Source organism: Doryrhamphus excisus, chromosome 15 (genome assembly GCF_030265055.1).
Source record: "Doryrhamphus excisus isolate RoL2022-K1 chromosome 15, RoL_Dexc_1.0, whole genome shotgun sequence".
Classification (NCBI taxonomy): Eukaryota; Metazoa; Chordata; class Actinopteri; order Syngnathiformes; family Syngnathidae; genus Doryrhamphus; species Doryrhamphus excisus.
Genome location: NC_080480.1, coordinates 4,413,130 through 4,434,412, shown reverse-complemented (window position 1 = coordinate 4,434,412; position 21,283 = coordinate 4,413,130). Strand labels below are relative to the sequence as shown.

General features: G+C 40.5%; 2 protein-coding genes across 5 annotated transcripts; one reads left to right on the top strand and one right to left on the bottom strand.

The window, feature by feature from the left end:
- Nucleotides 1–6,147: 6,147 nt before the first annotated feature.
- Nucleotides 6,148–12,881, bottom strand: ankrd40 (ankyrin repeat domain 40). Of its 2 annotated transcripts, XR_009119652.1 has the most exons (6): nt 12,150–12,881; nt 11,672–11,820; nt 9,506–10,117; nt 8,546–8,727; nt 6,532–8,462; nt 6,148–6,427 (listed from the first exon to the last, which is right to left on the bottom strand). XR_009119652.1 is itself a non-coding variant. In XM_058050208.1 (5 exons), the coding sequence occupies exons 1-5, from the start codon at nt 12,281–12,283 to the stop codon at nt 8,319–8,321; spliced, it is 1,221 nt and encodes a 406-aa protein (XP_057906191.1). In that variant the 5' UTR covers nt 12,284–12,881; the 3' UTR covers nt 6,149–8,318. The 2 variants fall into 2 exon arrangements, 1 of the variants encoding a protein (XP_057906191.1); XM_058050208.1 differs by having other exon boundaries at nt 6,149–8,462.
- Nucleotides 12,882–13,024: 143 nt separating this feature from the next.
- Nucleotides 13,025–17,506, top strand: luc7l3 (LUC7-like 3 pre-mRNA splicing factor). 3 transcript variants are annotated; one of them, XM_058049942.1, is made up of 11 exons: nt 13,025–13,237; nt 13,630–13,696; nt 13,853–13,892; nt 13,977–14,121; nt 14,191–14,268; nt 14,357–14,461; nt 14,869–15,030; nt 15,148–15,473; nt 15,553–15,773; nt 15,862–16,088; nt 17,358–17,502. In XM_058049942.1, the coding sequence occupies exons 1-10, from the start codon at nt 13,139–13,141 to the stop codon at nt 16,053–16,055; spliced, it is 1,437 nt and encodes a 478-aa protein (XP_057905925.1). In that variant the 5' UTR covers nt 13,025–13,138; the 3' UTR covers nt 16,056–16,088; nt 17,358–17,502. The 3 variants fall into 3 exon arrangements, with proteins under 3 accessions (XP_057905925.1, XP_057905923.1, XP_057905922.1); XM_058049940.1 differs by having other exon boundaries at nt 17,355–17,501; XM_058049939.1 differs by having other exon boundaries at nt 15,862–17,506.
- Nucleotides 17,507–21,283: the final 3,777 nt, after the last annotated feature.

Below are 21,283 nucleotides of genomic sequence, written 5' to 3'. Positions count from 1 at the left end.
CCAGGAGAGATGCAACCATGGCACAGATACCTGATAGGAAAAAAAAAATTGGAAAGTTATTAAACAGGAGGATGCTCATTTGAAGATAATGTATAGATGACTGAAGTGTCTTATATCCATGGTGAAACCACAATATGACCAATATGTTTATGTTATTTGTTGATTGCTGTCTGTCCATTATTGACCCAGAATGGCATTAAAGTAACAAGGATGCTTGACTTGCATTTTTTTGAGGCCAGAAGATGGCACCAAAGACACATTTTGGAGGCTGTTGTAATCAAATGTGATTGTCTTGATTAACCTTTAGGGTACAGATATAGAAAAATGGCACATTGTAGCGGAATAATTAGGTTTTTTGGAGGACATGATGGGACTTTAAGGGCCACAAATGGGCTCCGTTTTTCGATAAACCGTGGAACTGTGGACCATCTCTATACTCTCGCAGTGTCCTTGCACATGAGCATGGGAATTGAACCATGTCTTGATGGTTTCATCGGGTCATAATCTTCACCTCCTACTGTGTGAAGCAGCTGGGATGAGAATCAGCATCTCCAGGTTGGAGTCTATGGTTCTCGTCTGGATCGGGGTGGAGTGACATCGCCGAGTTTGGAATCGAACTTGGGTCTCCTAGCTGTGAGGCCTGCACAATAACCACTCGATCACCGTGCAGCCATTGGGGGGAAATCGGTTATGTGAAAAGGTCTGTTATGTGAATAAAGTAATATTATTATGGGAATGAAGTCATAATTACAGGAGGAAACTTAAAATATTTGGGGTAAAGTAAATGTTTTTTCCTCATAATATTAGATAGTTTTAATATTTAAAAATTTTAATTTATTTAATATTTTTTCTTGAATATTTCTAAATTATGCAACCAAACTGAGGTTATTTTTCCTCATAATATTACATTATTATCATAAAATTTTCTTGTTCAATTACAACTTTTTTTGGGACTTTCATTCATTCATTTTCTACCGCTTATCCTCAGGATGGTTTTAACATTTTGGCTTTAGTTTTGTAAAATATATTCAGATTTTTTTTTTTTTATAATTTTTGCTTTTTTTAGGTTTTATTGTATTTCATTCATTCATTCATTTTCTACCGCTTTTTCCTCACAAGGGTTGCAGGGGGTGCTGGAGCCTATCCCAGCTGTCTTCGGGCGAGAGGCGGGGTACACCCTGGACTGGTGGCCAGCCAATCACAGGGCACATATAGACAAACAACCATTCACACTCACATTCATACCTATGGACAATTTGGAGTCGCTAATTAATTAACCTAGCATGTTTTTGGAATGTGGGAGGAAACCGGAAATCCACACAGAGATGGCCGAGGGGGGAATCGAACGCTAACCACTCATCCACCGTGCAGCCCACGAATGGAAATATTTTCCCAAAAAACGGTCTTGGAATAAAAGTTGACTTATATTTAGTTAAACACGATACTAGTAGTCACAAGTACAAACATCTTGATGTCATTCTGTCAATAAGTTCTTCGCTCTTCTTGAGCCAAATCTACAAAGGGGTCCCGAAATCCAAAAAAAGTCATTCTGGTGTCATGCTTGTCTCTGAACTCTGAATGGTGACATGGTCTCTGTGTTCCAGGAACACCACTGACCTCAAAAAGCCACTCTGCCTTGAGGGGAATACTAAAAGTCAACTTTGATTTGCATGAGTGTGTGTGTGTGTGTGTGTGGTGGGTCCCTGCCGAGTCTAAAGAGGCCCAATATGTCCCTGGTGGACATTGTAGTCTCAGTCCGAGTCTGTAGTGAATCAACTATGTAAATGAATAGACACAATCGATCCTATGACCTTACAATTAAATAGCTTACACACACAAAGACACATACAAGCGTACATGATGATGTTTTTGGAGTGGAGGTCTTCTCACCCACTTGTCCCTTCTCCCACCCAAACCTAAACTTGACCTTGCAGACCCTGCATTCCCGGCATAGCCCACACTGGGCAGACAAATTGAATCAAGGTATGAGGAGGGCACTCTCACTTTTCCTCCATCACATACTCGGTCTGAAAAACTTGACTTTGACCTTCCATGCATGCGAGCCCTCATGGATACTTTCATTCAGTCAGCGTCGCTTATCATTAATGCTAAGTTAAGTTGTACAGTATATATTTCAAGACAAAAAACTGTGAAAAAGCCTTTTTTCTTAAATATTTCTGGCTTTTTTCTCATTGTGTTTTCACATTACTTATAAATTGTAACTATTTTTTTCATTTCTGCTGGTTTTTAAATTCTAATTTTAATTAATTTCAGTATGTGGAATCAAACTATGGAATGGATTGAGTAAGGAACTCAAACAATGCACAGCGATGAGCCAATTCAAGAAACAATACAAGCAGTTGATGTTGTATTGTATGGTCATATCACCTCATACTTCCGTACAAACAAAAAAAAACCTTAAACTGTATTATGGAAAGCAGGAAGTGAACAAATGTAACAGTTACTGATTGTAAAAGTACCAGATGGAGGGGTAGGATTTAATAAGCTTTGCTTCTTCCTACTCCTTTTGGACATGTGGAACTGTGAACTGATTATGGGATGCATTCAATTGTAATCTGATGCATGTTCAAATGAAATTAAACCATTACCATTACATTACTTACAAATTGTAACTATTTTTTTCAATTTCTGCTGGTTTTTAAATTCTAATTTTAATTAATTTCAGTATGTGGAATCAAACTATGGAATGGATTGAGTAAGGACCTCAAACAATGCACAACGATGAGCCAATTCAAGAAACAATACAAGCAGTTGATGTTTGCTAAATACAAGGATGAAGAGTCTTGAACCAGTCATGATGTGCTGTATATATCACTATATTGATACTTACTATGGTACACATTATGTCATTGGATGCTGATATCACCTCGTACTTCGGTACGAGGTACATTATTTAAAAAAAAACAAAACAAAAACAAAAAAACCTTAAAAAGTGTATTATGGAAAGCAGGAGGTGAACAAATGTAACAGTTACTGATTGTGAAAGTACCAGATGGAGGGGTAGGACTTCAGTACGAGGTACATTATTTAAAAAACCTGCATTATGGAAAGCAGGAAGTGAACAAATGAAACAGTTACTAATTGTAAAAGTAAACTGTATTAAGGAAAACAGGAAGTGAACAAATGAAACAGTTACTGATTGTAAAAGTAAACTGTATTATGGAAAGCAGGGAGTGAACAAATGTAACAGTTACTGATTGTAAAAGTACCAGATGGAGGGGTAGGATTTAATAAGCTTTGCTTCTTCCTACTCCTTCTGGACATGTGGAACTGTGAACTGATTATGGGATGCATTCAATTGTAATCTGATGCATGTTCAAATAAAATAAAACCATTACCATAAATTCAATTCTACCTTAACACATCAACAGCATTACTCGGTTCCAACACCATGTATGTATCTCCAACTCTTCAACACACAAACACGTCTTGTCCGTTTGTGCTCGGAACAACACTTCCTCCTCATTCACACATTTCTAGTTGTCTAGGCATGTGAGTCTGCCCGTCACTAACTCTGTCTTCAATGTTTACTTATCCAAATTGCATTATGGGATAATCACCAAAAACAAATGCAGCATTTGGTAAAGCTACATCACATTGATATCATTAGACCACAAAGCAATGCAATGTATTTGTGTAGCTTTACCCAAGTCCAAGTACCGCAAGAACCCGTGGAAGATGTCGCCTTTGACCCCCAGCGGTAAAATAGTCTTAAAGTTTGCTTTACGTGCGTCATGTAGGAGACTGGTAGCGCTGCTTTAAAAACAATGATAGACTGTTGGTGCTAAGCTACTTATGAGTGTCTCGCTCATGAACAAAAGCCACAGCGGGGCCCTAAGCTGATTCCTAGACATTCAACATACCGTTGCATAGACATCCATGTGCAGGTGCATGTGTGTTTAGTGACATGCTGAACATAATTGTTCATTTTATACGTCTTTTAGACACTGACAATGCAGATGATGCAATATTTGTACTCGCTGGTTTGCATTGCCCGGAACATCTGCTCACCACATGGACTCTGTTACGTGTGTTCCATTGAGGAGGCTTCACAGACTTACGAGTGTATTGCTATGAGTGTGACTTAGGTGGTGTTTGTGTTCTTTACATCACAAAAGGGAACATAACAAAATGTCTCAAAAACACGCTGGGGGGAAAAAAATACACAGGAAATGTACTACAGTGACTTGGTTGTGCAAACCTGGGTCAAACGAGAATAGGTCAGCAGGGGTTGGGGGGGGGTGGCTTTTGAAACATGCAAGCGTTGACTTGATACATAGCTCGTAAGTTCTTACGATGTATACTTTGTAAATGTACTTCCACTTGTGTAGTGCTATTATTCCCTAAGGGTAGTCCTACCACTTTGATACTGTTGCTGGTTCAATCCTCTGTCCTCCAGTGACCATGTCAAAGCATCCTAGGGCCATGCTTTCACATCAATCTTAAGGTCTTATAATTGATACTTGAAACTTGATACTCAAAGATGCCATATTATATACATTATTATATTTTAATACATTTATATTATGCCTCCTCTGTATGGATAGACAACTGTAACCCTATGACCGAATATCCAAAGACAAATTCTAAAGGAAGAATGTTCAAAAAACGAAAAGGATTCCACAAATAGAACAAAACAGGACCCTAAGTTCAAACGTGGTCCATAAAGTCACCAAAACATAGCATTTTTAACTGTTATTGTGCAGGATGTCCTTGATTTTACAATTTACACTATCAGAACATTAACTACTTGCTCATATTTTGCTTTTTCTTTAGCTTTTTGGCAACACTAATTGAAGCAGCCACCCATACGTTGATGTAGAGTCCCGTAATGATGGTCACTTTAATGAAAAACAATGAAAACTGGGATATTTTCATCATATCAAGGACATGGTATCGGGAAAACAGACCGTTTGGTCACTCCAATACATTTGAGCTTGTATGTGTAATGCCATGTAAATACAGCTGTTGGTAAAAAAAAAAAAAAGGACTATGTATGTTATGACTATGTATACCATGAAAAAGAGACATTCATATGAATCATTCAGATCCCAATATTAATTTCAGATTGTGGAATCTGAACTAAAAAGGCGATGACAAAAGCCATGACTATTTACTGCCCTCTAGTGGCTCTAAGAATGCATTTCAATTAGGACAGGATTATGGTTTACCAATTTTTCTCAGAGAGGGTCACGTATGGTAAAATCAAGGATTGGGGGGGGGGGCACTTTGATATTTTATATTTATCAAAACAAGCCATGTAGATAGGCTAACTGTTATATTTAATTAAATAAATGTCAGCTTTGTTATAGGTGCCAAAATGAAGTGTATAAAATGAATGAATAAATGCTCGTTTCTTCCATTTGTTGTTTTTTGTTATAATTATTTTTTCCCAACCTAATATTGTGATAACTATTGTGGAAAAATGTTGTTCTCATAGTATTACTATTTTGTGATTTTTGTTGTTAATGTTCATTTTCTACTGCTTATTCTCACGAGGGTCACATGGGGTGCTGGAGCCTATCCCAGCTGTCTTCAGGCGAGAGGCGGGGTACACCCTGGACTGGTGGCCAGCCAATCACAGGGCACATATAGACAAACAACCATTCACACTCACATTCATACCTATGGACAATTTGGAGTCACCAATTAACCTAGCATGCGTGCTGTTGGAATAATTTTACTTTATTTTAGTTTAATTGTGTGTGACACATTGTTGTACTTTGTATGGAAAATGTAATAGAATTATTCCTGTTTTGTACCCCCCCCCCTCCCAAGTGCACATTCATTCATTTTCTACCGCTTATCCTCACGAGGGTCGCGGGGGTGCTGGAGCCTATCCCAGCTGTCTTCGGGGCGGGGTACACCCTGGACTGGTGGCCAGCCAATCACAGGGCACATATAGACAAACAACCATTCACACTCACATTCATACCTATGGACAATTTGGAGTCACCAATTAACCTAGCATGTTTTTGGAATGTGGGAGAAAACCGGAGTACCCGGAGAAAACCCACGCATGCCCGATGGTGGAATCGAACTAAGGTCTCCTAGTTGTGAAGCCTGCGCAGTCACCTCTCAGTCTACATGGTAGAGCCCTATATTATGACTAAATTCTGGTATTTTTACTTTTAGTTTTCCCCTAATTTTCTCGTTTCCTGTTTAAATGTATTTAAAGTGACCCCCAGGCCACATTTTGAACACCCTTAGAAATTGAAGTACATCAAGTAAGCCAGGAGATGAAGTCATTCATCATGCTTTATCAAAGAACACATACAGGTCTCCAGAACAAAAAAAAAAAACAGCGCCTACGATTATGTCTGCAAGTACACAGGACGTATCATTTATAAAAATATCAGACTCTGGATGCATAGGTTTAAGTCCAGCTGCATTCTGCTTTTTCTCTCTAGAACAAACCACCCCACAAATATGGTTAGTACCCCGTCCTTTTCACAGAATCCACATACCTTTATGTCTTTGTCTCAATAAAGCCTTGAACATCGTCTTTACCTCTCATTGCACTTTCCTTCAACAAGTCCAGCTTCCACCTTTGTTGACGTTTTGACACAAACACAACAGGCCTACCTGGTTAAAAGAAAACACAAACTATGCTTATTAATAAAAATATATATCATCAAACATAGAAATACAAGTAAGAGCTTCAGGTGTAGCTTTGAACAGTAAACAGTTATTACAGGATAAGAAACGTTTTGATTGTAGGATGTGCAATGTGGGGAATTGAGCCCCAGCATTAAAAAAAAATGTGATGATGAAAGCAGCATTAAAAATTCTCATGGAACCATAACGAGGCTCTACACTTGCCCAACCAAATCATCTTAACATATAACAATTGAGTTATTATTAGTCATTATGTCAGTGCGCTTTTAAGTGACGTTAAACAGACTTAAGTCATCTGATAAAGCTAACGTTTCAAATTATAAAAACTAAATCACAATGGCCTCAAACGGTGACCATTTTACACCTCAAACTCCTCGATTAGCTTATATTTCAATGGGCGCACAAAGCAGAGATAAGAACGCTAGGTGCATTCAGGGACATCGGGTTATTACATACCCGTCAATTAAGAATCACTGGCCTAAAAGAAGTAGTAAAGTGACTTTATGGAAGAATATGGCAGGGGTGTTTGTGTGTCAGACAAGCGGGTGCATTTTGTCGTTCTTCGCTTGATAAAACGAAAAACTTGCAGCGCCGCATTCCTTTGTGACGCAGTTTGCTTATCGGCGGGTCAAATGAGCTCACCCGGTTATTAAACTGTCAACATACGTGGGCGCTGCGCACAAAATGTGCGAGCCTTCTTACTCCAAAGCATTGAACTCATTCATTCATTCATTTTCTACCACTTTTCCTCACGAGGGTCGCAGAGGGTGCTGGAGCCTATCCCAGCTGTCTTTGGGCGAGAGGCGGGGTACACCCTGGACCGGTCGCCAGCCAATCACAGGGCACATATAGACAAACAACCATTCACACTCACATTCATACCTATGGACAATTTAGAGTCGCCAATTAACCTAGCATGTTTTTTGGAATGTGGGAGGAAAACCGGAGTACCCGGAGAAAGCCCACGCATGCACGGGGAGAACATGCAAACTTGGGTGGAATTGAACCCTGGTCTCCTAGCTGAGGTCCTGCGCGCTAACCACTAGACCACCGTGCCGCCGCACTGAACTCAATGAAGTAAAAATTAATATCTCCTTTTCCACAGCGCTCTCCATGTTGACAGTCAGCAGTTAAAATGATGACCCCCACCCCCGCCTAAAAAAAAAATTAAAAAATTAATTCAGCAACTAACAGAAGTCCTAATCAGCAGCAAAGACACTAAGGTTAAAGCAACAGCATGTTTTGGGGGGGGGGGGGTGTGGAATATATTTCACCAAGTCGTCTATAAATGAGACCTTTGTCCATATAAGGCTATTGCAGAAACCCGTTCAGTCTACAGGAAGACAAGCCTACGTCCTCGACCTACCCTTTGGTGTTCCACTTGTCTTGGCACAAAGAGAGATGCGTGTGTGTGTGTTGGGGCGGGGGGTACGTTCTCTCATAATCCAAGACAACATGCATCAGTAATCTCTTACTAGCTAGTTGGGAACACGAAAGCAGCGAAAGGGCCCGGAGGAGGAGGATGATGATGATAAGCTTGTGAACTTGATAAAAGTTGGCAGAACACCCAAGCTGAACAAAGCTCGACGAGGAGATCTGGCAGGCAACTGGTTAACGGCTGCTCCAGGGGCGGCTACACAAGCCCGGTCGGAGCAGGGGGAGACTCTTGTTAGGGAGCGCTAGTAAGTGAGGCGGGAGGCCTTCATGTTGTAGCAGGGTCTGTCGGTTAAGTTCCCCGCGCCGGAGAAGAAGGCCAGGCCCTCGGATTTCTCCAAGACCACCTCCAGCTCCTGGAAGTCCTGCAGACGGGCAACATCTTTGTCCTGTACGTGGAAGAAGACACATTTCCACTTCCACAGTCTCCAAGTGTATCAAAACACATTCAAATACCTACAAAACTTCTTACCTTTCTCAACATCGTGTTTGGGAGCTTCCGGATCTTCTCCACGTGCTCGGCGCTGATGTCCAATTCACGGCAGCACACTCTCAGCAGCGAGCGATACGTCAGTTCCTGGCGGTCCAGCTCCACTTCGATGAAGTCGTTCTCCCGCGCGTTGGGATTCTGAATACGCACCTTCAGTACTAACTCTACAGTGGAAGAATTGCAGGATTTAAGCCAATTTTTCCAACCCAATACAGTTTTGGTTTGCGGTATTACGATTAGAAGTACAGTAAACCTCGGATATATCGGATTCAATTGTTCCCACTGGTTTTGTCCGATATAAGCGAAATCCATTATATGCGTATACCGGAAAATGTCCGTATACGCATATATCGGATTTATATCCAGTATATGTGTAAATCGGATTTTATCCGTTATAAAAAGGCACTTCCTTGACTATGTTTCCAATGTACCTGGACGCCAGTGGGAACAATTGAATCCGATATAGCCGAGGTTTACTGTATCACCATTAATGAGGAGGACACTCTTGAAATGATCGAAAAAACTAAAAATGCAAATACAAGTCGGAAAACCAAGGGCGACCTCAAGCTTTTTTCTGAATGGCTCATCAACTGCAAGAACGAACGAAGACTGGTAGAAAGTATTCCGCCGCCTGAGTTAGACAAATACGTGTCTATGTTTATCTTATCAATCAGAAAAGAAAATGGGGATGAATACGAGCCTGATTCTCTCAAATCAAAATTCAACTCTCTGGCACGTGATAATAAGCTCATGATTAAATAGTATGTGATAATAAGATCATCACATGGTTTGTTCGGTCTCGGGCTGATACCTGGCCTGATACCAGACAAACCATGTGATAACCTATAATTATTAACCTGAATCAAATTGATCCATAAACACAATTACCTTTTTTTACTTATAAAAGTATCCTAAGTCTGCATATTTTTAATTTGGACTCACCTTGCACATTGACAGGGAAAGTGCTTGTGAAGAAAAACGGCTGGAATGCTGGCAAAGCCCCTCCCGGCTGACTGTAGCCGATCTGCTGCGGCACCGACTGCTGCCTGCTTACGCTCGGGTTAGCGTTAGCCACCGGAGCTTGTACGTGACCTCCGCCGCTGCAAGCCAAACCTGGGCTGGGCGAGGCCAACGGGGGCGAGCACACAGTTCCGTTGTGCGGCACGGCGTGGTTAACGAGGTGAGGCTCCACCGACACATCCACTGGAACTGTGCAGTTTACCACTGTGTGGTTGTTGTGAGGCGGCACTGGGCTCGGCGTCACGCCGTTTTGCTCGGCGATAGGAATAAATTCTCTGGTCTGGATGGGGTTGGTCGGGGGGTCATCAGAGCCCAGGCTCTGTGTCATGTGACGGTGCTGGGCTGGAGAAAGAGGGGCCGAATTGCTGTCTGTGCCTTCAGTGTGTTCCACGGATCCGTTTTGTGCAAGGTGCTGAGATAGGAGCAGCTCTGTCTTGTTATCCATCTTGGAGTATATAAATTGCGGGTTGGACAAATAATTGGGGATGATTGGCAACTCGGGCTCCTTGACTTCAGGCAGGTCCTCCACTTCAACTGTGAAAACACTCAATGTCAATACCACAAACCCTGAAAGTTGGACATTTGAGCTGGATGTCTCAGAAGCTCCAAGTGTACACCGCACACTGTATATTTATCTACATAAATCTATGGTAATGGTTTTATTTCATTTGAACATGCATCAGATTACAATTGAATGCATCCCATAATCAGTTCACAGTTCCACATGTCCAAAAGGAGTAGGAAGAAGCAAAGCTTATTAAATCCTACCCCTCCATCTGGTACTTTTACAATCAGTGACTGTTACATTTGTTCACTTCCTGCTTTCCATCATACAGTTTACTTTTACAATCAGTAACGGTTTCATTTGTTCACTTCCTGCTTTCCATAATACAGTTTACTTTTACAATCAGTAACTGTTTCATTTGTTCACTTCCTGTTTTCCATAATACAGTTTACTTTTACAATCAGTAACGGTTTCATTTGTTCACTTCCTGCTTTCCATAATACAGTTTATTTTTACAATCAGTAACTGTTTCATTTGTTCACTTCCTGCTTTCCATAATAAATTTTACTTTTACAATCAGTAACTGTTTCATTTGTTCACTTCCTGCTTTCCATAATACAGTTTATTTTTACAATCAGTAACTGTTTCATTTGTTCACTTCCTGCTTTCCATAATACAGTTTACTTTTACAATCAGTAACGGTTTCATTTGTTCACTTCCTGCTTTCCATAATACATTTTACTTTTACAATCAGTAACTGTTTCATTTGTTCACTTCCTGCTTTCCATAATACAGTTTATTTTTACAATCAGTAACTGTTTCATTTGTTCACTTCCTGCTTTCCATAATACAGTTTATTTTTACAATCAGTAACTGTTTCATTTGTTCACTTCCTGCTTTCCATAATACAGTTTACTTTTACAATCAGTAACGGTTTCATTTGTTCACTTCCTGCTTTCCATCATACAGTTTTTTTATTATTATTATTTTTAATAATGTACCTCATACCGAAGTACGAGGTGATATGACCATACAATGACATAATGTGTACCATAGTACCTGTCAATATAGTGATATATATAGCACATCATGACTGGTTCAAGACTCTTCATCCTTGTATTTAGCAAACATCAACTGCTTGTATTGTTTCTTGAATTGGCTCATCGTTGTGCATTGTTTGACTTCCTTACTCAATCCATTCCATAGTTTGATTCCACATACTGAAATGCTATGGCTTTTTAACTTAGTCCTAGCATATAAGTGTTTCAAATGTAGTTCTTCTCTTGTAGAGAACTATTGGATGACATTTTTAGGTAATTGGTTATTTTTAGCCTTGTGCATTATTTTTGCTGTTTGAAGATTAACTATATCAGCAAGTATTTGTGATTTTAGAAATAAGGAGTTAGTATGTTCTCTGTGGGCGGCATTATGAATTATCCTTACTGACCTTTTTTGCAGTACATTTAGCGAGTGAAGATTGCTTTTATAGTTATTACCCCATATTTCCACACTATAAGTAAGATATGGTAGAATCATCTATGAAACGCATACAAACCAGAAAGTAACTGCGATAAATTGCTTACCTCCTAAAAGTCGTTTGATCTCCGGCTTGGATGTGAGCTGCGAGGCCATCTCATCCTTAGCTGTAAGGATGTCTTTGTCTGCGCCACTACTTAGTAAGTACGACACTATGTGCTTATGGTTCCGCTTGCATGCCCAATGGAGGCAAGTCCTGGTCAGATTAGAGATCACCAAAACAGCATTGAGGGCAGTTAGTATACAGTGTCACCATTGTGTTGATGAACTTATACAAGTAACTGTTTTTTATTTAAAAAAAGAACTGTGTTGCTGTTAACATATTGTCTTGTTTTTTTTGGTCCATGTCATCAACATCCCAGATTACCTGCTAAAAGGATTTTGGAAGGATTAAGACATGTTTTACCTAATTGGATATCGCATGTCAAACATGATACACGCAACACACTTGAACTTTATAATTAGGAATAAATTTATTACACCAGGAATTTTTTAGAAAGAGCATACAAGAGCGCGCAAACTTACCATCCATTTATTTCGTTTTGGGAGTTGACGTTTACTCCACTCTCCACCAATGTCCGCACTTCGTCAATATCCCCGATGGCAGACGCCTCTCTCAGTCGCTCCTGTAGTTCTTTATCCAATGAAGTAGTGGACATGTTTGCAGAGACTGCGATACGCCCGAGTTCATAGGATATGTAAAAGCTTCTAGCATTAGCCGCCCGGGCTAAATATGAACAACTTGCTAGCTTGACTAGGTGATAGCAGGTCTATCTATGGTGCTATGTTAGCGGATAACAACAAATTTCTTCAGCTAAGGCGACTTAGTAAATTGATAATTTGGCGCTTTTATAATGGGATAACTCCTCACAGTCCCTTTTCACCGTTGTTGTTGGTTCAGTTTCTCGTGTCACATTCAATACAGGGTTTATCCACTCAAGATTATCCACGGCGACAGCGTTCCGTCAGCGGGTTGCCAGAAGCACCACCGCCTCACCGGGGGACACTTTTAGATGTAACAACCGCTACGTCAATGTAGTTCCACACCACTGGATAACCATTTATTTTAATCATATGTGTATTATAAATAATTGTATGTTATTAAGTTAACGATTTTCCCTTGTAATTAATTATAGCTACATTTTGCTTGCTTTTTGAAAATATGTAACGCGGTTCTTCTTTTTCTAAATAAATTGACATATATTGAGTGCGTACAAATTATATACATATATATTGCTTATATGGTTGTGGCTTTCTTTTAAGGTGACAACAACATAACAGAATTGAAATATTTTATTCGACATACCATCCATAGCACGTTTCCAGTGTGGCGTTTGCCGTTGTGTTCCATTTCCGGGTCAAAGGCCTCTGCTTCACTTAGCGGTAAGTAGAGGGTGACGTCACTAGCAGCTGCCATTTTGATTCAATGTACTTTGGGAGCATTAGATGGTGTGAACTGGATCTCCGCAATATATTATTGTGTTTAACAACAATACTTCAAGTTAAGCTTGAAAATGCTTTCCGCAGCCCAATTACTCGATGAGTTAATGGGCCGAGATAGAAATTTGGCCCCGGACGAGAAACGTTCTAACGTCAAATGGGACGACGAGAGCGTAAGTTAGCATTCTTGCTAATGTTAGCAGTGTGAGTTTGATAGCAAACTAAAGTAAAATGCTTGTGTTTGGAGACGGGATTCTTTTTGTGTCACAATAACGTATCTTACCGTTAACAATTTAACATTAAGGGAGTAAAAGCACAATTTCACGCAGCGTGGTGTGTGTAACAACATAAACACACGTTCGTCCGTTGTTAGCAAGTGCGGCACAAGACGAGTGTCTGCTAAAGCTAATGCTAATCTTCACAATGAGGCACCGTTTTCTATACATTTTTATTTTAGGCACATTAATGGCTTACCTTAAACTATCACGTGTTTTCTGACCAATCCAAGTTTTATAATTGTTGGGAATACGATGACGCTTAGAACATATCTTTCTTCTGCAATTAGGTCTGTCGATACTATCTGTGTGGCTTCTGTCCAGCGGAGTTATTTACAAACACACGCTCAGATCTGGGTAAGTCAAACACATGTGTACAATTGCATTTTTACAAGGAATGCATGGACATTACTGTACTATCGGACGTCATGGATGTCTGGACTTATGTAACGCTGTACCTCGTATGTGTATGTAATTAATATACTGATGAATCATTTTATTTTCTCTTGGCAGGCCCCTGTGAGAAAATTCATGATGAAAATCTTAGGAAAGTGTAAGTTTGAGGCGTTTAAACATCTTGCTTTATTTGTTTGTTCCCTTTAATTGAAATGATTACAAATATTTTCCCTGTGTCCAGTTATGAGAAGAGCTCACGGTTCATGAAGGAGGGCTACGAGCGGGACTTCCTGCGCTATCTGCAGTCACTCTTGGCTGAGGTGGAACGGCGTATTCGCCGAGGGCACGCTCGCCTTGCTCTCTCTCAAGCTCAGCAAAATTCCGGGGTTTGTCTTTTTTTTTCTGTTAGTTATTTTGTGTGTTATTGTGTACTAATTCTGCAATGTTTATTACAGCAAGCTCCTCCTCCGGCAGGAAAGAATGAGGAGAAGGCTCAGGTTCTAACAGAGAAGATTGAAGATTTAGTTGTGCAGGTTGTTTGTGAACTATGCATGATAGCATTCATTTGTTTTACCATTCAAGTAACTGATTTAACTCCCCTCTTTTTTTGCTGTGCCATAGATTGAGGAGCTGGGCTCCGAGGGCCGTGTAGAGGAGGCTCAGGGCATGATGAAACTGGTAGAGCAGCTGAAGGAGGAGAGGGAGCAGCTCAGCTCAAACCCTTCTGTGAGTCATCAGACTCGGCCTACGAATTATGCTCTCCACTTAATGTGATTTCCACCCTTAAATTTGATACCTTACAGATATACTTCACACGTTGTGTGCTTTTCATTGATTTATTTTTGCTGTGAAGAAAAAGTGCACTTTGTTTATTGATACACATCATCCACAATCCGTCTGTGAGGCATAAACATGTCTTTCTCTCTTCTGTACAAAATAAAAATATATTAAAAATGCTAAAGAGGCCGAAACCATGCAATCTTAGCTGTTTCGTTTTAGCTGTTTTTATATATTTATTACACAGAGAAAAGAGACATCTGTTCATGTCTCACATAGGCTTACATGGTTTACAGTAGCTGTGAAGCATATGACATAATTCCAAACTGATGCAGCACATGTTTCTTGTCATCCAGACCATTGAGAGCTTTGCGGCCCAGGAGAAACAGATGGAGGTGTGTGAGGTGTGCGGGGCCTTCCTGATTGTGGGTGATGCGCAGTCTCGTGTGGATGACCACTTGATGGGAAAGCAGCATATGGGCTATGCTAAGATCAAATCCACCGTGGAGGAGCTAAAGGTAAACAGTGCCATACATATTAACCACATATTAAGAAACAAATCACTACATTTTAAAATGGTATTTTGAAACACATTTAATTTTAAATATCTTGCTCCTTTGCTTGACTATCCACAGGAGAAGCTTCGACGCCGCTCAGAGGACCCCCAAGGTGAAAACCCGGTCGTTAAGAAAGACAGAGAAGATCGCGAGCGTGAGAGGGAGGAGCGGGAGAAGAAGCGGAAAGAGGAGGAGGAAAAGGAGAAGGAGCGCGAGAAAGAGCGGGAGAAGGAGCGCGAGCGAGACAGGGAGAGAGAGCGAGACAGGGACAGGGACCGGGACCGACGGGCACGCCGAAGCAATTCCAACAGCCGCCACTCCAGCCGAGCATCAGACAGGAAAAGGAGTCGCTCACGTGACCGCCGAAGGTCCAGGAGCAGAGACAGGGACCGTAGACGCAGCAGGTAACTTGCACCTTTTTTTTTTTCCTGTCATGTCAAACGTTACTGTCGAAACGTCATACTTATTTTGCTAATTCTACAGGAGCCGGGATAGAGACAGGGACAGGAGACGCAGCCGCGACCGCTCTGACCGGAAGCGCCGCTCCCGGAGCCGCGACAGGAGGAGGTCGCATAGCTCGGAGCGCAGAGCTCACCGCCACCGCAGCCGCAGTAGGGACCGCGACAGGGACAGGGAGAGAGATAAGGAGAGAGACAGGGATAGAGACAGAGATAGAGACAAAGAGCGGTCATCCAAGGACAAAGGTGACCATCAATGTCACATACTCTCACATGTCAAATGGGTTCTCCTAGATTCCACTAACCAGCCGACTTTGCTCGTGTGCTTTTCCAGACCGTAAGTCATCCGAGGAGAAGAACAGCAGCTCCAAGAAAGACAAGAACTCTGAGAGCGATGCAGATGCTGTCAAGGCTTCAACAGAAGCGCAGCCCATGGAGACAGAGGCTGCTGCTGCCGCGGCCTCCCCCCCTCTCCTTAACGGCCAGCAAGAGCTCCTCCATTCTGAAGGTGACACTCAGTCCAATTAAAACTGATCTGATAGGACCTCAGATCAGACTCAGGTAAGTGCGTCCTCCTACTCACCCACCCTGACTCCCCGATTCCCACACACTCCTCCCCCACCCCTCCCACTTTGCCCCCCTCTCCCTATGCACCACCCCACCCCCCACCCCCACTTTTGTGCCTTTGCATTCACTTAATGCTGATAATGTTTGTCTGATGTACCATATCCTGTTTTTGAATAGTGCATCATAAATATGCACTGAAGATGAACGACTAGGCTCGATGAATGAGAAGAAGGTAGAAAAAATGCACTCAAAGCCCAGAGGGAAAGGCCAGTGTAGCCCTGAGCTAACGTGCCCAGAGGTACCCCTCGTCTTGTATCGGTTTTGATCCTTCAAGATGTTTGTCTTTTTGTGGACAAAAGTAGCAGAAAAATCTTAATGAACGCAAGCAATTTTCCTGCTTGCTTTTTTTTTTCTTCCAATTGGCAGTATTGATTTGTTAAGCTATATTGAAAATACTACTGTGTGTTTATATGTACCCATAACAGGGAGTGGTTTTATCCTCATATGTAAACACACAGAAATTACTTTTGCTATGGAATCCCTTATTGTGCCTGATAATGACATGCAGTGTGTGTTTCTCTTGGGTGGGTGGTGGACGGGGTTGTCATAGTAACCGGGGGGGGCTAACGTAACTTACTAACTGGAGGGGTAGGGGTTTATCGCATAATTTGCAGCTGACTTCCACACCTCACACAGCCGTTGGTGTTGTGAGCGAGACCACATGTGCAAAGGGCAAATTAAAAATCATGGATACTCTCTGACTGTCAAACTGTGCAGGTACTCACCCCAGGTACTCCTTTCTATACCCACATCCTTTTTTTGTGAATGCTGTTGCCTGTCAGAACAACATGAACTTGAGAGCTTGACTGTGAAATGTTTGTATGTCGTTAGCTTTCATCATTCAAGTATCGGAGCGAAAGCTCCCTGCTTGATTTTTAACATCTTATGTCGTAGTTTTTTCTCTCTGATCATTTATGTCAACATCTGTTCACTTTGATAACAACTAAGGGAATATCAAAACAGCCGTGACACCCGTAAACATATTTAATTGCAAAGTGGTGTCAGGCTTGCTAGACATTGTTCGGGAATGTTGAGCCAAACGCTGACAATGGCGTCAGACGTGTCGGAGGATGTTTTTTGTAATCTTGTTAGTGTGATGCTCTCTTCAGATTATTGCTGCTCCTGTGGCAGACAATGTGTCGCAAAAGCAGTTGCTGAGTTCCCTTGCTAACATTAGCTTGTATGAAAATGTTTGCCCAGCAGGGGAATCTGGGATACCCGGCAGAGGAAGAACAGGAGATCACCCGGACCTCACCTTCAACCCGACCCCTGGCCGCTTACAAACAAGGTGACCCACAAATGCGTAGGGGCTTATTTAAAGTCAAGAACATACACGTGGAAATGAGGCGCGAGGGAGGAAAAAAAAAAATAACATACTGATTTTAATGTTTCTATGTGTCAGTCTCATAGCTGGACGAGGGTGGTTGTGGTTCAATTGTTTCATTTCGAAGGGGGCGGGAGCTGATCTACACATCAGACAGACTTTACTTAAAATACCAAACTCGGTAGGCAGATTTTTTTTGTGAGAAGCTCCTTTTTCTCTGCATTTAGTCATTAAAACAAACATCTTGTGGTTTATTTTGGTCTGTCGGGTCCTACTTCACTTCTGATTTTTTTTTTATTTTACTTTTTTTTTTAAAGACAGTTATGTAAAATGATAATCCAATGATAAGGCGTGGCTCCTTTCCCTTCCACGTGAGCTCGCATTGATTGCTGTTAAAAAAAAAAAAAACACAACTGACTTTTCGTTTGGATCAAATCATTTCGACTGAAGACTGAAGGCGTGTTTAGGTTTGCTCTGCTTTTAATGTCCATGTGGTCTTGAGGAATAAAAGGTAAAAACATGTGACGACTGTGTTCTTTTCCTTAGCTGCCTGTTGACCACAGGGAATAGACGTGTCAGCTCGAACTGCGAAAATATTCATTCAGTATATTAACATTGAATCCTGTATCGCAGAAATTCATACACGCACACAAGAAACTTTGCAAAAATGTTTGGAGTCATCTGCAATGGAACATAAATTATTAACATAAAAGGAGCATAACATTTTGGTGTGTTAGTAAAAGTAAAATCCAAATTTTTAGGACATATTTTAGCATTTACCTGCCAAAAGATGACCAAATTTTCTGGACGCACAAGGCCAAAAATGCATAATTAGGTAGAAAAAAAACAAACCTAAGTCGCTCCGGAGTACAAGTCGCACAAGTCCAAAAATGCACAATTAGGTAGAAAAAAACATACATAAGTCAATATGGAGTACAAGTCGCACAAGGCCAAAAATGCATAATTAGGTAGAAAATAACATAAGTCGCACAAGGACAAAAATGCATAATTAGGTAGAAAAAAAAGATAAGTCGCACAAGGCCAAAAATGCATAATTAGGTAGAAAAAAACATACATAAGTCAATATGGAGTACAAGTCGCACAAGGCCAAAAAATGCATAATCAGGTAGAAAAAAACATAAGTTACTACGGAGTATAAGTCGCACAAGGCCAAAAATGCATAATTAGGTAAAAAAAAAGCATACATAAGTCGCTACTAGAAAAAAACATACATAAGTCGCTACGGAGTATAAGTCGCACAAGGCCAAAAATGCATAAGTCGCTACTAGAAAAAAAAAACATAAGTCACTACGGAGTATAAGTTGCACAAGGCCAAAAATGCATAATTAGGTAGAAAAAAAAACAAGTCAATATGGAGTACAAGTCGCACAAGGCCAAAAATGCATAATTAGGTAATTTATTTTCCAAACTACTTGACCAAAACAGACATTACGTCCTCTTGGAAGGCAAGTTCTAACAATAATAAAAGAATAGCGAACATGCTAATAGGTGTAAGATATGCTAACACAATGGTTATTCAGCTACACCAAAAAATAAACATGAACACAAAAGGTGTCCAGTGTTTATGTAACAAACAATTTTTGAACAGCCAACCTATGAAAAAAAGTGCGACTTACAGTCCGGAAAATACGTTATATGATCCTTGACATAGTTTTTAAGATGCTGCTCTGTTTGTAAAGAGTTCTAACAGCAGAGGGCAGTATGACCATGTGTAATAAGATCAAACCACACATCTTCCATTGCGAGCATGGTAAAATAGCAAGAATTAAACCCAGTCATAGTCCACTCACACTAAAAAAAAAAAACAATTCCCCACTTAGTAGTCAATTCAAACATACCATATACTGTATGCACTCCGTGCTGCTAAATAGTCCAAAGAGAAAAGTGTCTACTCTTGCACAGTTAATCTCTACTGAAGGTCATTAGGTGATGCATCATGCAGGCGATGTTACAGAGAAGGCAATTCATCAATGCTGTCACCTTGCTGATTAATGACAGAGACTACCAACACACACTTGCATCTTTTGTCTGCTTGTCAGTCATATTCCGATAAAGGAATTAGATTTCCCTCCCAAAGGCGTCTGTCCTTTTGCGCTATGTTCTTACTTCCATTAACACCCGTGCACAGCTGCCACACTTCTATTCTATTGGCTTAATATTTAATTACTGTTCCAAGAGATGCCGAGATGCAGCCTTGCAGGCATGTTGCTGATGCTGCACACACACACACACACACACACACTACACAGTACACACAACTGACTTTGAGCTTCTTCAATTTACCATCAACGCTAATGCATTTCACTTTAAAAACACAAGAAAATCAATGCTAAACAATTTAATCAAACCAGATGCTGTATGAATTATTATCTTATATATGTTCTGTCATATACCGTGCCGCCATCAGTCATCCCCGGTCTAAAAGCCACTTTCACTTGCACGGTGATGTCAGACCGTTTATTATTAAACCGAATATGGGTTACCGCATAGAGTGGGGAACATTATCAACAAAAAAGCTTTTTTATTACGCTGACAAACATGCTGCACCCCGTGAACTGTCAGTCAAGAGTTGACAGCATGATGAAATACACACAATGCTTACTTAGAGGCAGTGGGGGGGTCAGTGTGGGACATAAGAGAACATACTTAGCCAAATTGCAATTACTTGTGTGTTTTTACTGTAAATAAAAATGTTCTCTAAAAGAAAAAGTTGTTTACCGGAAAGATTTAACATTTAACTCTGAGGAAGTATCGATTGTATCAAAAGTGATTGATTATGGAAACGTTGGAAGTCATTATACAAGCCGCTAAGGTCAGATACACCTGCACATTCTAATGAAATGATATACCCGCATGAGTAAATTAATATTAAATCAACTCCTCTGGGTATGATGCAGTGCAGTTCTACATCAATACTAACTCTCGCCAAGCAGTTATTATATTAAATCCCATTAGCCTGCAATAAGCCACAAATACTGAGAAATCAACAACTATAGTAACAAAGCCGACACTGACAAATGACTACTACTACTTCACACCACACAATTTTACTCCATAAACTGTAGTAGACTCAAGTTCGGTCATACCGGTTACCATATGGCGCGAAAGCAGCATTAGTATTTAGTAAATTAGTAAAAAGTAAAATCCAAATTTTTAGGGCATATTTAAGCATTTACTTCCCAAAAGATTACCGTATTTTCTAGACTATAAGTTCCTCCAAGGTATAAGTCGCACAAGGCCAAAAATGCATAATTAGGTAGAAAAAAACGTACATAAGTCACTATGGAGTATAAGTTGCATAAGGCCAAAAATGCATAATTAGGTAGAAAAAAAAACATACATAAGTCGCTCCGAGAAAAAAACATACATAAGTCGCTATGGAGTATAAGTTGCACAAGGCCAAAAATGCATAATTAGGTAAAAAAAAACATAAGTCGCTACTAGAAAAAAACATACATAAGTCGCTCCAGAGTATAAGTCACACAAGGCCAAAAAATGCATAATTAGGTAGAAAAAAAACATACATGAGTCGCTACGGAGAATAAGTCGCACAAGGCCAAAAATGTATAATTAGGTAGAAAAAACATACATAAATCACTACGGAGTATAAGTCGCACAAGGCCAAAAATGCATAATTAGGTAAAAAAAAACATACATAAGTCGCTACTAGAAAAAAAACATACATAAGTCGCTACGGAGTATAAGTTGCACAAGGCCAAAAATGCATAATTAGGTAGAAAAAAACATAAGTCGCTGCTAGAAAAAACATACATAAGTCGCTCCA

Bases quoted from the DNA above. Each gene is read 5' to 3' on its own strand.
- ankrd40 (XM_058050208.1), bottom strand. From the start codon at position 12,283: ATGTCCACTACTTCATTGGATAAAGAACTACAGGAGCGACTGAGAGAG. The intron at 11,821-12,149 runs GTAAGTTTGCGC...TAATCTGACCAG, and splicing joins CAAAACGAAATAAATGGATG to GACTTGCCTCCATTGGGCAT. The intron at 8,728-9,505 runs GTGAGTCCAAAT...CTTCCACTGTAG, and splicing joins TTTCCCTGTCAATGTGCAAG to AGTTAGTACTGAAGGTGCGT.
- luc7l3 (XM_058049939.1), top strand. From the start codon at position 13,139: ATGCTTTCCGCAGCCCAATTACTCGATGAGTTAATGGGCCGAGATAGA. The intron at 13,697-13,852 runs GTAAGTCAAACA...TTCTCTTGGCAG, and splicing joins AAACACACGCTCAGATCTGG to GCCCCTGTGAGAAAATTCAT. The intron at 15,031-15,147 runs GTAAACAGTGCC...GACTATCCACAG, and splicing joins CCACCGTGGAGGAGCTAAAG to GAGAAGCTTCGACGCCGCTC.